Source organism: Peromyscus maniculatus, chromosome 1 (genome assembly GCF_049852395.1).
Source record: "Peromyscus maniculatus bairdii isolate BWxNUB_F1_BW_parent chromosome 1, HU_Pman_BW_mat_3.1, whole genome shotgun sequence".
In the NCBI taxonomy this organism is placed as follows: Eukaryota; Metazoa; Chordata; class Mammalia; order Rodentia; family Cricetidae; genus Peromyscus; species Peromyscus maniculatus.
Genome location: NC_134852.1, coordinates 163,646,680 through 163,662,553, shown reverse-complemented (window position 1 = coordinate 163,662,553; position 15,874 = coordinate 163,646,680). Strand labels below are relative to the sequence as shown.

The window sequence follows — 15,874 nt, the reverse complement described above, 5'->3', positions numbered from 1 at the left end:
ATCATTGTCAGTGCAGATTAAGCTGCAAGTATTTATGCTTTAAAACTTAAATTATAAAGCTAGTTACGTCTTTCTAACAACTAGTTTTAATGTTTATGAGCATATTTTACCTACATTACCTTTTCAGGATGTTGAGAAAGATGCATCACAAGCACAGGCTGGAGGCTGGGGGCTAGATGGTTTTGAGGAAGAGGTCTTGGTGGACTCTTTCATAGAGCAAAGGGAAGCAAAGCCTTCTGGGAAATGAGCTAAGTTTTAATCTAGTCTTTAAGATTAGAAGTCAAAAACAAAAATATTAAGGAAAGGAAAACCTAATTGATCTTTGAAGTATTGTTATGTGGAATTGAGTGGGACTTTTGAGGCCTTTCTTCCAGAAAACAAGGACTTGGTTGTCAGGCCTATATTAGGCCTAAACCTTGGTGCCATGTAGTTGTACTTAAATCATTTCAATGGAAAGTGTCTTAGTGATTGGAACTTCTAGTGCAGTTTGGAGTTCTTCCATTTGAAAAATGTGATATTTGCATGGGATTGTTTGAATCTTGTTTTCTAGTCCTTCCCCATCACCACCCTCATAGTCTGAAGGTAGATTTTTCTCTTGATAAAGGAACAAAAAAGGTGAATATCTTGTTTGTAAATAGGTATCTAGTAACTAGTGGTAAACTTGAAATGGTAGAATTCTTTAAAGCCTAATTCTAGATAGCCTCAAGAAAATGTATCTTAATTACTTTTGAACCTGTATTCACCTTGTTTTTTTCAAATATCTTAAGTTATATTTTCTTTTTCAGAGCTGCTTCTTATTTGGGGCTCCTTTTTTTTTTAATTGAGGCGTAATTCATAAAAGGGTATATTGTTTTGATGAGACTTTTTACAACTGTGGCTGGATGTCTTTCTTTAGTCTTCCAAGAAGGGCCATTTTACTTTTTTAGAGTTACTTTTAAAAGTCATGAGGTCAACAACTTGGACTACTATGCATGTAAGTGCTAATGCAAATTAAAGCCCAAGTTGACCTCCAGCAGCAGTTCATTCTATGTTGACAGTGAGAGAACACTTTGCCTGTTAGGATACTGTTACTCGTGGACTGAAATGCTGAAGAAACCCCTCCCCCTATTTTGTTTTTTTTTGCAAAAATCAAGGTATATTCTAGGGTTTCCTGGTTGACCTCAACAGATAAACTGAGATGATAGTCTTAGTTCAGAAATGATCTGAATGTAGATTTACAGTCTACGTGTACAGCTGGCTAAGTGAGATCGCTTTCACAGTTCTGCATGTATCCCATCGGCTCCCCATTAGTCACTGAACTCTTAAAATTGGTATTGTAACATTATCACAATGTTTTGCGCCAATTTTATAAACTTTACAGTGCAATATGTATTCCTTTTCCGAGGCAAACCAAAGGTATATTTCCCAAGGTTCTGCTGCTATCAGCAGCGTTGATGGAGGATTTTTTATACATTTGTAATAGATAGAAATAAACCAGAAAAAAAGAAGAAAAAAAAGTGGTGGAGGAAAAGGTGAACACTGCAAGAATACTCAAAAGGTCTGAGAGTTGCAAACGCCAAGAATGGCTTTGCATAGTAAATGGAATAGAACAGCTCTGAACTATAGCTTACTTTTCCTGGTTTGGTCTGACAGAATGATTGAATGCTTTTGTATAAAAATCAGAGCCTTAAAAACAGGGATTTGGTGAGAATGTAAAATGGTGTGCCACTTGGGCAAAACAGTTTGGTGGTTGGTCAAAATGCAAAACATTGTTACTCTGTTACTCAACAATTCTACCCTTAGGAATATATCCTCAAACTACTGAAAATGTGCACCTATGAAACATGTACATGAAGGTTTACAGCAGTGTGTTGCTAATAGTAAAAAAGTTAAAACAACTCAAATAGCTATCAAATACTGGAGAGAAATAAAATGTGGCTTATTCATACAATAGAATATTATTAAGACATAAAAATGAATGAGAAACTGACAGATTAAATGACTTTGGTGAACCTTCATAATTTCACTTGTAGATCTTTCCATTTCTAATTTATAAATACATTTGGGGTTATAAATTATAAATGTACTGCCTCCTGTCAACATTGTATACTTCTATTTGATGATTTCTGTGTCAAACATTATATGGAAATGTTTCCAAGTATTTTCTGTATTAACTGTGAATGAATAGAACAAAATAAATTGCCTGTGATGGAAAAAGAAAAAAAAAAAAAAGATATGTTTATTTGACAACAAAAGTGGAGTTTCATGTACACTTAGCACATTTAAATTCTATATACACAATTCTGTAGAAAAACACAGTGACAGCAATGTGTAAATTTTTGCAAATAGATTTTGAAAAGCCATCTAAATGACATTAGTCTGAGTATGTTAAGTATTTAAAATTGTATATTTGTTATATTTTGATATTTCTGCTTTATTTAGTTTTGATTTTACTTTTTATTAATTTTAATATACAAAAATGTGTCATACAATTTTATATATCATAGCATTTTGTTTATATTCCTTTGACAGAGTTTTACAAAGAGTAAAGCTTCACACTTATCACAATAAACATTCTCACTTTCTATGGAAAAGAAAACCTATTTGCTACTCTTTTTGAGTGTATTTCACAGTAAACTCACACACCCTAGTTGAGAAATCGAAAGTCAGTTAACGGCTTTTATAGAAAGAGAAGGAAGTAGGTGTGCTTTTCAGAAATTCATACCACATCTTTTATGATTTAGAAAGGTCATAGAAGCAGCATGCAAATTTCAGCTGAATGAGTGCTGAGTGTTGGGTGGGCACTGGATCTGAACAAAGACTCTGAGGAACTATCCCAGAGCCTGTCCTTCATCAGACACAGACAGCAGACATTGCAGGCTGGAAGAAGGTAGGTGCAGGGTTTTGCCTTCCTAGGCTTTCAGTATGATGTCTTTTAATTTACTGGATGAATATAGAACATCTAGATGGAAAAATAAGATCACCTTTCACTACACACATTATTATTTTGAATTAGAGTTGAGTACACATTTAAATGTGCCTTGGGAGGCAGTTTTTCATGCAAAGAATAAGAACAAAGAAAAGACAAAGGCTTGGGAAAGTGGCAGCAATATTTTTTTCCTCCAGGTCCAGGACCTCACCAGCCACAGGCAGGTGGCTAGGTTGACAGTACCAGGCATGAATTTCCTCCTATTGAGTCTTCTGTAAGGCCATTTAGACGGCTCTTGGCTATTCCCAAGATATAAGTGTCACTATGGTACCCTTGAGGATATCTTGCCATGTTTATCCTTAGATGAAGAACTTCAAACAATTACTGGCTATTAAGAGAGGCAGAATAAGTTTTCTCCAACAATGAGTTCCCTTTTGGGTTATCCAATAGAGCTGGTTATCCCTAAATATATACATATGAGCAACACTAAATGGACTCCACAGGTTGTGTGTATGTGTGTGTGTGTGTGTGTGTGTGTATATATATATATATATAAATATACATATTTAGAGAGATTATATATAATAATATGAATATGTAACAATAATAATTAAAGAAAAAGAGGTTATGAATATGAAAGGGAGTGAAGGAACGTGGGAAAAGTTGGAGGGAGGAGAGGGTGGGATGGAAATGATGTAAATACAGTACTCAAGTATGAAATTCTCAAAAATAAAATAATAACATAAAAAAGTTTGAAAAAAGACAAAGGCCTCATCTGGACACTGTGTGGGGTTGTTTTTCTTTCTATTCTTTCTCTATTCCCAGGGTATCAAAAACCTGAAAACAATATTTAAATTATTGACTGATCATTTTACACACTCTTAATAACCTACTTCCATAATATTCACCTCTGTCTCCTACATATTATCTTGACAATCCATTAGTTAAGACAATATTTGATCCATGCAGGATTTGGTAGAGAAGCAGAGCATGGAGCCCGAGTGCCCAGCCTGATAGGCTTATAGTCTGCTTCTGAGATGGACTGTGACCTGAAATAGGTCTCCAAGCATCTTTGGCTTCATTTAGGAGACACACAGGCCATGAGCTGGGCAGACATTTAGCAGTGTGAAGTCAGAAACAATCTTGAAAGCAATTGTGCCCAGTGTACCCTTTCACAGGTGCTGTCAAAGTAATCCAGAGATTGTTTAATCAGAAATTCACATCTTAATGAAAGAGCTAGGTGTGAACTCCAGATTTTTGGATCTTAGCCAGGCTTTGCCCTGCTTAGATTTCATTTCTCTATCATCGTCTATTACTAACAAACTCTTGAAATTTAGGCTTTTTGTGTGTGTATCTTGATTTTGTATTTAATGAAAAAGAAACTCACCCTACAGATTCCTCTTTAGTAATTGACTCACGAGGGGAATGTTAATAGACAAGGGGAATGTTAATAGACAATTGAGGTCTAAAGGTATTTCTGAGAGGTATGGCAGCGGCTCTTTGTAAAAAGTGAAAAAGTTGTGCATTAGAGTGGATTACACCCTTCACATTGGGTTCCCTTAAGAACACCTTTGCCTTCTGGAGTGTGAAAGGCAAGTCACAATACTGCTTGAATTCTGTCTTGCATTTCAGGTTGAGTAGTACACAGTGGGGGTGAGGGGTTGTTTCTGATGGAAGCCACAGACTGTGTGAGGAGAATGAATTTTGGAGCAGATAGTGAGTTGGGGGTCAAAACTCCCGAAAATGAAGTCAACTTGTACAAATGCTTCAACAACTGATTTGAAAAATGAAGTCCAAAATATTTGTTGCTATCTAAAGAAAACACATAATCATTCAAAATAAGGCTAAGAAAATAGAAATAGAACAGCTTCTCTTACTAAGAGAATAAAACTATTTTTGTAGCTTATCTAGGCTAGATTTTTTTATTGTAACATAGGAGGGTTTAGTTTAGAATGTATCCTTAAGCAGGAACCTGGTATTGAGTCATTTACAGAAGTTCATCCAAAATTTCATTCTTATTTCAGGACTGTTTCTGCTGCCATGACAACTGTGCAAAGAATAGAACAGACCATCATAGAGGTGGTCCCTAGAGATGTTCAGCCCTCAGAGAAGTCTGTTATAAGGTCACAACTGTGGAAAGAGAGCACGGAGAAATTCTTGAAGGGGGAACCCAAAGTCCTAGGGGTAAGATGTGTTTGTATCTGAGGAGAGTATGATTTTGTAAATATCTAAATGATTAAAAAAATAAAAAAGCTACACCAGGACTCTGTCCCACTTGCCTTCGGAGTCATCAACACATCTCAAGATCACTGACATTTGATTTTCAAATCTATCATTTGCAAATGAATATGTTATTCTATCACATCAGACTTTAAATTTAATTATGCTTAAAATATAGGAACTTCAGGTCTGTTCTAAGCTATGGGTCATCCAAGATGATCATATGTACTTCAGTGCAGAGCAAAAGCTATGCAAGCTGCTGCTGTGATTCAGGCCCAGGCCTACCCACTGGTTGATAAACCCATACTGTTCTTAACCGTTTCCAGTGCCTTTCTTTTGCCTGCTACTCAGATGAGAAATCCTCTATTTTCCACATACTTCTGTCTTCAGAAGAGTGTACCTAAAAAAAATAGAGAGCTTCAAAAGAATAACATCCTGGGCAAGTTAAAGGTCACTAAATGCAGAAGGTACTCACTAGGCCAACCTTACAACCACTGGGTAGCTGCCATTAGGCAGACAGCTGTTTCAAATAGTCATTATTCATGATATATGTTTTATGTCAGCATGGAATTTATATATCTTAAATATATCAATAAGAATTTATCAGTTGAGAGCAGTTTTACATGTACAGAAAAACTGGAGAGATAAAGGTAGACACTCCCCAGTGCTGTAAACTCTGAGCTTAGTGCTCTGTGTTCTATTAATTCCTTTAAATATCAATTAGGGGAAATCATAATATTATTAGGCAATATTAATTCTTTTCATAATGACATAAGACTATTCATAGTGGCTATTTCTTTTTCTGAGACTTGTTTGGTACATTGTATTCTCAGGCAATTCCTCTAAGTGTATTGGATTTGTTGGCCTCTTCTTTTGGGTTTCCACAGTACTATCCCCTGCATGGTTTCTGAGAGTATTAATCACTTATCTTCTCAGTTACTTTGCCTAGAAAGTCATTGATTTTATCTATCTCTAAAGGAAAATAAACCTAGGTTTTGTAAGTTTTATCCGTTGATTCACTGTTTTGAATTCCAGTGGTTTTCACTCTATTTTTATTTTTTCCTTTTGATTAAATTCTTGTCCTTTCTGGGGGTTCCCACAAATTAAAGTGCAGGGAGTTGACTTGGTTTAGAGATATCCTCTTTTATTTTAAAAAATTAATTAAAATAGGATTATAAGCTTTCCCTCCTCCCTGTTCTTCCGCAGCCCTCCCATGCTGCCCCTCCTTTCCATATCCATGACTTCTTTTTCTTTAAAGATTACTGCTACAAATCATACATACATGTGAAATATATATATGTATATACACACACATAAATATGTAAATGTCTTTTCCAGTCTCTTCCTATAGCCTATACATTTCCTTCTATGCACTGTACTTATTTCCTTCCACATATCTTCATAAGTTGTTTTCATCTTCTCTAGTCTTTACTAAGGGAGTTCCCCCATTTTTTAGGTCACCATATTCACATTCCTTCCTCATGCTCCAAGTCCCCAAAGAAGATCGTGTGTGCTTTTCATATTTTCTTCACTCTGCATCTAATTTTATTCCTTCAAGTTGCTTCTTGCTGGAATAACTTCTTCCTAATTCCCAAGTTTTTCTTGTGTAAGCATGTGACAAAGGAAAAACAGTGATAGAGATGCACCATGGGTATCATAAAAGCGCCTCTGGGAAGAACCTCACAAATTCCCTCCAAGTTTGAAATTACTGAAATGTGTGTGTGTGTGTGTGTGTGTGTGTGTGTGTGTGTGTGTGTGTGCGTGCATGTGTGTGTATGTGTGTGAGAGATATTCCAAGGGAAATTGGTAAGTTAGTACGACCCTCCTGTATATGAAGACTACTGACAAGAGAATCACATTTCAAAAATCATCTGTGAATATTAAAGGTAGAGATGAAGGGAACTTAGTGGTTTGATAGTATTTAGCATGGACATCATTTTTTGGTGGATAATGTTTCACTTTTTTGTGTCTAGGTTATGCAAGTTATGATTGCTCTCATAAACCTCAGCTTGGGTGTAATAATGATGAATTTGGAATATCCCCGGCTAATCCTTTCAGTGGACCTATGGGCCCCAGTTTGGGGGTCAATCACAGTGAGTGACATATCATCTTATGTAACTGGAGATAATAATTCTGTGTTGTAACTCCACTAACCTTAGGTGGAATCCTCTCTCTCTACTCTTTCAAGTAGTCTATAAGTTTGAGAAGAGTGTATCTAAACCTTATTCAGTTTTTTTCCTTGTTCATGTTACACTATCAACATACCATTCACATAAACTAGGTGGACTGTTTATTTAATATGCCATTTAGAATACTGTGACAGCATGCAGTCCTGTACACCCACAAGAGTTACTTAAGCATGGGCACAACTAATTTCCTCAGGAGTCCAGATGCTAGTCATTCCTAGGGTTGGTTATTCAGTGATACAAGAATGTCATCACATCTTGATCAGAGAGCAATTTGACATGTTAATGTATCTATTTCATTACTCATGAAGAGTTTACAAGTTTACTCTTAAGCCCAAGGACAACCAACTTGCATCTTCATTTGGGGAAATTGAGATCCATGTCTCTAGCTGGGAAGGGATCACTGAACTCTGAAGCTCCTGAAAGGAGTGAAATGAGGGGGCGGTGTTAGCAAGAGAGAGGAGACAGAACCAAGCAGATGATTCACAGAGTCTGCCTAATCAACTCTCAGTAAAGTTCATAAACTTGGTTATTTTTCAACTGAGAATCCCATTCAAGTGTTGTAAGGTTTCCATTTATTGATAACCTTGAGAATGAGAAAATTTAGTTATTTTGTAAATCTGATGCTTTAATTTTCTCTTCCTATTTGCAACAGGTGTTTAATATTTAAGGAGTGCAAAAAATTTGAGGAATGCCACAGGCTCCCATACTTTTCAAAGTTGCATGGCACTTTACGTATAAATAATAATATCAATTATTATATGATAATAATATATAATAATATTAATATGATAATAATAATACTCATAACACCAGTAATAGCTTTCATTGCATTATAATCCGGGCCTATTACTAAATGTTTTTGTATGTAATGTTCTTCTTCAACCAATCACTCCAATTTCTGAGAGATTTGCTTTCATCATCATTTATAAATAAAAAAAAATGACCTCAGGTTTCAAACAATGAGCCCAGGACCTGGTACAATTGCTTAGATGCCTCCCAAACAGATCAAGCCAATCAACTGTCTCACCTATTCAGAGGGCCTGATCCAGTTGGGGGCCCCTCAGCCTTTGGTTCATAGTTCATGTGTTTCCATTCATTTGGCTATTTGTCCCTGTGCTTTATCCAACCATGGTTTCAACAATTCTCGCTCATATAAACCCCTCGGGGGAGGCTTTGCCCTGGAGGAGGTGGGAATGGGGGTGGGCTGGGGGGAAGGGGGCAGGAAGGGGGAGAACAAGGGAATCTGTGGCTGTTATGTAGAACTGAATGGTATTGTAAAATTAAATTAAATTAAATTTAAAAAAAATGAGAGTAGGAAAAGGGAATATACTCAAAATCTATTCAGTACATGAATGAGGACTCAGAATCTCATATATCTCCTCCCTATAGTTTTCTGTGTCCATCTTTATTTCCTATTCATTATCATCTTGGCAACCACTCTCATAGTTCATGATGGAGGATGGAACTCAAGTGCTCAGGCCTGCAGGGGAAACACTTGACTGACAGCCATCTCCCCAGCCCCATCTGTATCTTGATTTTAGTTTCAATGGTGTGATCCTACTGATTCTCCCAGTAACTTTTAAATCTTCTAAACCAAAATTTGGAAAGCAAATGCAGACATCTGTATATTTAGCTAAGTAGTTTAAAGAGGTCAATTCAATCAAGTTGACAGCAGTCATTTAGAATAAATTGAAAATAATTGCCAAATTGATAGACTCAAATGAGATACAATATTCCAGTGATCATCTAATATAGAATTCAGTTTTTGCCATTATTTTATTTACAGCTTCCAAGATATATTTCCAGCAAAAATAATTTCTAGTCTGTTTTTGTTTGGCTAACTTCTTCAGCTTGGGGGGCATGTGGGCAAAATCATGTTGTACAGACTGGGGAGTTCTAGTCTTCATTGCTTTTAAACAATTTTGGTAGGATGATAATTGCATATTTGACAAAGAAAACCTTGATTCTTCCAATGTCTTCCTCTTACTCCCCTGTTGCTGTGGGTAAGGGGAGGGTGTGTGACAACTAATACTGCTTTGAAGACAACTGATCACTTTAATAGACCTAGTTGAGTTAGAAGTGAGTGCCAGCATGCTATGATTTATAACTGTATAAAGTTTTTAACCTGAATTTTCCCTCTTATGACCAGTTCATGCTCTCAGGGTCCTTGTCCATTGCAGCAGCAGTGAGAACTACAAAGGGACTGGTATGTTTTTGTTTTGTTTTGCCATAAAATGTGAATGATTTTATCAAGTATGCATTCTGCTAAAATGTAAAGGGGATTGATTCTATTTTCCTAAGGCCAAGGCTATGGGTTTTAGAAGGATCTTGCTTTCAAATGTGTAGCTGAGCTATAGCGTCATAATAGGTCTCATCACATCTGAGTGGATATTGTGTCAAGGCAGATGCTGGGAGAATTTTGGTTCTGGTGCAGTGAATTCTGGAGGAGGAATGTCAGGTAGGGTTAGACAGATGAACCTTGAAACTTCAGATCCAGTCCGTGACAATGAAATCAAATATTTGCAGTGGCAATAACATCATTAACTGACAGGTTAAAATGGCTTCTACAAATGTATCCAAAATGACAGATTAAAAAAAAAATTACAGAGGCCATAGAGACAGCTCAGCAAATAAGAGCACTTAGAGAGGACCTGGATTTGATTCCAAGCACCCACATGATGGTCCACAGACCTCCAATTCCAGGGGATCTGAAGCCTTCTTCTGATTTATGTGGGCACCAGGCATGTACATACATGTAGACGAAATTTGTACATACAAAACAATAATGATTTTAAAAAGATATTTACAACAGGATTTCTGTCATAAAACTGATAAAAGGCAACAGCCAAGAGTCCAGCAATTATTTCACTAACTAAAAGCTGCATTTGAGTTTTCCTTCCTGAAATAGGTAAACATCAACTTCTGTAGCATGATCAAGATGACCTTGCTACACCTGGGCTCCTACCTACCTCCTTAGCATCTTTAACCAGCTTTGACCAGTAAAATGTAGAGACACAGCAAACTTTCAGTTTCCTGAGTAGTTTTACTTCATACAAAAAAAAAAAAAATTCGTTGTGCTGAACCATGAGAAGAGAATTGTGGAGCCAAATCTACAGCACAGGAGGAACTATGCAAGAGGGAGATGGGCATGAGTGACTGTCAGCATTCACACAAGAATAGTCAGGCATTTGTAGCAGAGTCTGGTGGGAAATGACAGACACGGCTTTCCAGATAACGTGTCAAAACTGAAATTTTCACTGTGAAATTTGAAGAGCATCTTGTGCCCTTGAGAATCATCTGGAGAATTTAGTCTTAGGAAAAACAATACAAGGCTTTGATTTTGGCAAGGGATTGGAAGTAAAGACATCATAAGGAAAGACACAGATTCTACTTTTGGCAAAAAGAGGATGAAGTGCATTAATAAAGTCATGGTATATTTCAAATATCGATGGAGCTGTACCAAGGATACAACTGAATTAACTAATTCCTGTTCCTTTCTAGGTCACCAGCAGTATAACTTTGAACACCATTAGCTCTGTGGTGGCTGCAGCAACAAGTATAATCGGTTTCATGAGTGTGCTTTCAAATGCATTTGCTACTGCTATTTCTTATACATTCAGAGTTGTTGTGGTGAGTACTTCATCGCTGATGGGATGCCACAGTGGAGGCAAGGGTTCATTGACTCTCGCAAAAGCAACCATCAACCCTCTGATTGTAAACCACATTGGGGAGGTATGGATGATTGGGAAGTAGAACAGTTATTTATTTAGGGATCAGGTGACATCAGATTATTTCCATTCTGTCTATAACTAAGTAAAAAAAAACCGACTATTGTGGCTAGTTCACAGACATGGGGACCCATATGTCATGTCAGATCTTGAGTTGGCACTCCAGAGAGATACAAAATAAAACCAAGTTCCTAATAGTGGGAGTTCAAACCCCTTGGGAGGAAAGGTATATTGTATACCTTATGATTTTACAAAGCAGATTTAAAAGAGTGAGCTCCTTGTAAGAAAGAACAGATAGAGTACTTGTTTCCTGGAACCATCAGAATAAGCCACATGGAATTGCCAATGATCAGCCAAAGTAACTTAGAAAAATAACAATCTCTACATCTTAAAGTAGTATATTATAAACACATATACACTGCTACTTATGTTGAAAATCTTTCTTTCGTTTTGTTTATATTGCTGTCTTCAGTTTGTGTGTTTGTTTGATATTTCTGGAGATGGGAGTCTTGCTATATGGCCTGGACTGTCCTTGGATTAAAAATCACCATCTCATCTCAATGTTGGGATTTTAGTTGTGAGCTACCAGGCCCAGCCTATGCTTGTTTATGTAAATTAAATTATGTCATGTGAGACTATTTATGAATCACATAAGAGTGATGAAATATCTGTAAGGGAGATTATGAGGCATACAGACCTAACTTCTGTGCTCCCTGACCCTCAAAGAAACATTTAATCTACCTATCTAGATGGTCACACTTCTGAGGACAAGGCTACCAACTCTCCTACTTGCTGTTCTCCCCTTGTGCCTGCCACAATGTCTGAAACACAGAGACTACTGGATCTGTTGAGGCAGGAGCAAGGATTAAAACAACAAATGCAAATATTCTCAGGGCCTGCTGAGTCAGTATTTCCATGTGCCAAGCTCCCAATCTCTTGACTAATTTATAGCAGAGAGAGCATTTCTGATCACTGAGAGAAAAAGACAGAATATCCAAACCCAGCAGTTCCAGGCACCAGTACAAGGCAAGAGAATTCAGAACAAATGTGCTACCTTTGTTCCTCCATTTTGATCCTGTGGTTTGGTGAAGAATCAGACAAAGTCAAGTGCCTTGAATACTAAGGGACATCGGGTTCAACAGCAATCAGTTATCATAGCTGTGATAATTGCTACCAATTAAGTGCATAATCCAGATATATTACAGGATGACAGAAGTTCAAAATGAGTCTCAGTTGCATAAAATCAAAATGTTGACAGGGCTGTTGTCCTGCCTGGGAAATTTAGGGAATGGTAATTTTCTTGGCTTTTGTGTTTCCACATTCTGACCCCATCCCTTGGCTCATCATTCTGTCCTCTGTTTTCAAGGCAAGTACTGCAGCCTCCTCAGGCTCTAGGACTTTGATTCTTCAGCATCTTGCTTCTACTTGTAAAGATGTTGTAAAAACTTGGACACCTTGCGCAGGCCAGGATAGTCTGCCTATATTATCTAACAAACAACCTTCGTTCCCACTGCAAACTACTAACTCCCCATTCCAGGGCTTGGTTAGAAAGCCAACCTGAAAGACCATTCTCTTCAAATGTGGAATAATATTATGATTTTTCTCCATGTGAAATTTCTAGCACCAGAGCATAGCAGACTCTGGGATCCTGATAATTTTTAATAATAAAAAATTGATAAAAAATAAATGACATTCAGGAGGCCAAGAAATTGTCTAAGGGTTGGGCCATATCAAAAGCTGGATTTCTAAATCCCTGGCTAGGGTCATTCCTCTTTTGGCATGGTAGTCAAGGGGGGCATATTTCAAACTTATAATGTCCACTAACTCTTCACATTCCTTTGTATGAATCTGTTTTTAGGGTATGGATGCTTTGATGTTCATTTTAAATGTGCTAGGATTCTGCATTACTGTGTCCATTGCTGCCTTTGGGTGTAAGGCATCCTGTTGTACCTCCAGTGAGGTAAGTATCAGTCCTGGTTAAATGATGTTCAGTAGATCTCTATTGCTCTATAATCAGTCACATAAATCTATCAGCTAACAAGGACACATCATCATTGTCTCTCACCTTCCTCAAGTCAAGACCATTAGCTGGGTCCTCTGCTCAGACTTCATAGGCTTACCAGAGAAACTGAGGTTCCCTTTGGGGTTTTTAGTTTCAGAAGGGAGCTCAGGAACATTTTTATAACAGTTTGGGGGAGGGAAAACAACAGGACAGACCAGCTGAAAATATCTGCAGCCTTTAGGCAGAGGGGAGATGGAGAGAAAGATTGAGAAAACCCAGAGGTCTGGAAAAACATGTTTAGGATTGCCAAGCCACAGATCTGAGTTCAGAGGTTACCCAATTCCAAATCGTGTGTTTCAGAGCAAAGGACTGTGCCAGGGACTCGTGCTTAGAAATAGAGATAGAGATAATTTATTAAGCAAAAGAAAAGTATTCCAAAGAATGGAAGTGGGTTTGTGAGGTGTAGAAAGAATCCAAAAGGCTTCCAGCCACAGAATGTAGCACCCTATACAGGACCGTGAGAGATCCTGCCTCTTCTGTTTGTGTCTCACAGATTCACTGCCAACCATCCCCACCTAGCAAGCTCTATTCCTTAGATGAAACCCAGGTGGAAAAGGCTTTCCTGTCTTCTTCTGTGTACTGGTTTCTTTCATGTGCTAATCTTTATTGTTTGAGAATGCCATAACTGCAGATAATGTGCTTTGATCAAATCCAACTCCTTTTCCTCTGCTCTAATCCCTCCTTTCAAGACCCTGTTGTCCTGCATCAAATGTGCTCAGGAGTTGACTGGGCTGTTGTTTATGAGAAAGTTTCAGTTCATGCACACCTGGCCATTGTCTTTCCCCAAGAACTGATGCAGATGATCTTGAGCCATGAGGAGGAAGAGGGTTACATAGAGATAAGAAAGTGACAGACTTATCAGAAGAAAAAAAGACCAGGAAGTAGACCATGAGGATTATATGCCAGGAGTGTCCTCAAAGTTGCAAAGCTTCAAATAGAGAAAGGAGCCAATGAAACCTAGCAATTGCTCCCTAGAGCTGAGCGATGCTGTGCCTGCTGACCTCCTGTGTGAACCCACAAAAGCAGTGGCCTAGGGACATGTGATGCTTAAGCATGAACATCTTCTTCATTCTACCACTGCCCCACATCACTTGAGTTTGTGAAGGACAGGATTTTCCCAAGTCTCATGACACTTCTGCCATTCTGGGCCACTGTCGTGTTTGCAGAACTTTGTTCGTGTCTGTCAGGTCACAGAATGGATGTGCTGCTGTCAACAGGAGTAAACTAGTTTGGAAGAACACCATTGTCATTTTCCACAACACCTTGATTCACTTAAGCTGTTTACATGGAAGATTCATGCTCCAAGATGTGGCTGCAAACACCAGCTTCTCTGGTCAAACTCTGCTGTAGAATGAGCATCCTATGTGTGCAACACCTGACCTATGCCTGAGACACCAACCAGGGTGATGTAGGATTCAATTCAGTAGCAACAGTGTAGACACCAGTAAAGGTGACATTGTAGTGTAAGGAGAAAGAAGCTCTGAGTATACTGGGTGACTCAGTGACATTGTGATTCATTTCACAGGTTGTGGTAGTTCTGCCAGCAAATCCTGCTGTGTCAGCAGCAGCACCCCCCATGCCACTTCAACCATTGGTACCAACAGTATACCAACAACAAGGAGTTCCGGAAAATCTATACAAGAATCCCACTGGAGGAAGAGTCCAATTCTGATGTGTGTGTGTGTGTGTGTGTGTGTGTGTGTGTGTGTGTGTGTGTGTGCATGTGTGCATGCCTGCATGCATGTATGTGATTTCAGAATCATGTTCTTATTGTTTGTTTCCCTGGGAAATTAATGCTTCGTTGCACTGGCTTTTGGTGGGAGTATCAGACCTGTTATAAATAAATAAACCCAAGCATTTACTCGGCCAACAACACCTGAGTATCTTCCGTTCATTGTATGTACAAGGGTATTGAAATGGCAAAGAAGTTTTAAATGCAAACTGAAAAAGAATGTGTTAGCAATATGAGGTCTCCAAAAAGACTGAAGACTACAGTACATTTTATTTGAGGCTTTTGCTAAATAAGTAGATTTAGCTACTCATGATCATGTAAATACACATAAAGTATGTAAGACAATAGGCAAATTAAACCATTAACTATAGCAACCAATTTTAATCTGTATGAGTATGTGCATGACATAATACCATAGTGTATACTTTAATTAATATGGCGAAAAATTACAGTGAAGACAAGTGGTTGAAATCAGGATAACTGATTCCTAAATACACACACACACACACACACACACACACACACACACACGCGCGCGCATGCACGCGCACACACTATGCAGCTCTCTCTGTATCTCTGTCTCTCTGTCTGTCTCTATATATACATATATATCATATGCATGTGAATATGTATTATAGCATATGTGTAGTGTAGATACAGGGAGCAGATACACACATATGTATGTATGTATTATATATAACCTAAGAAAGCAGTTTCTTATTGTTGTGAATTGAATCTGCAATGTCCCCTACAGATTCACATGTTTGAACACTTGGTCCCTAAGTGGTGCCACTCTTTTGAGAGACTGCTGAATCTTTCAGATATGAGGCCTAGCTTGTGAAAGTGAGTCACTAAAGGTTGGCTTTGAAGGTTCTGCTGCCTTCCAGCTTCTTCATGAGCTTTCTGCTTCCGGGCAAGCCTCACTGAGAGACCCTGCCACATGTGATTGCAGCAACAGCCCTGCCCCACCATTTCCCTCTACAGACCATACCTGCAGAAGCCATTAACTAAAGTAATTAATATACTTATATAACC

The 15,874-nt window shown here is 38.0% G+C and overlaps 2 protein-coding genes across 2 annotated transcripts in view; one reads left to right on the top strand and one right to left on the bottom strand.

Annotated features, from left to right (window-relative positions):
• Positions 1 to 15,874, bottom strand: part of LOC143270372 (membrane-spanning 4-domains subfamily A member 4D-like) — a 51,881-nt gene that overhangs the window by 16,893 nt on the left and 19,114 nt on the right. The window lies entirely within an intron of this gene.
• Positions 2,557 to 14,980, top strand: LOC143270371 (membrane-spanning 4-domains subfamily A member 4D-like). The gene is made up of 7 exons (XM_076560162.1): positions 2,557 to 2,869; positions 4,933 to 5,092; positions 7,102 to 7,221; positions 9,467 to 9,523; positions 10,819 to 10,947; positions 12,904 to 13,005; positions 14,633 to 14,980. Exons 2-7 carry the CDS (start codon positions 4,949 to 4,951, stop codon positions 14,777 to 14,779), a joined length of 699 nt encoding a protein of 232 aa, XP_076416277.1. The 5' UTR covers positions 2,557 to 2,869; positions 4,933 to 4,948; the 3' UTR covers positions 14,780 to 14,980.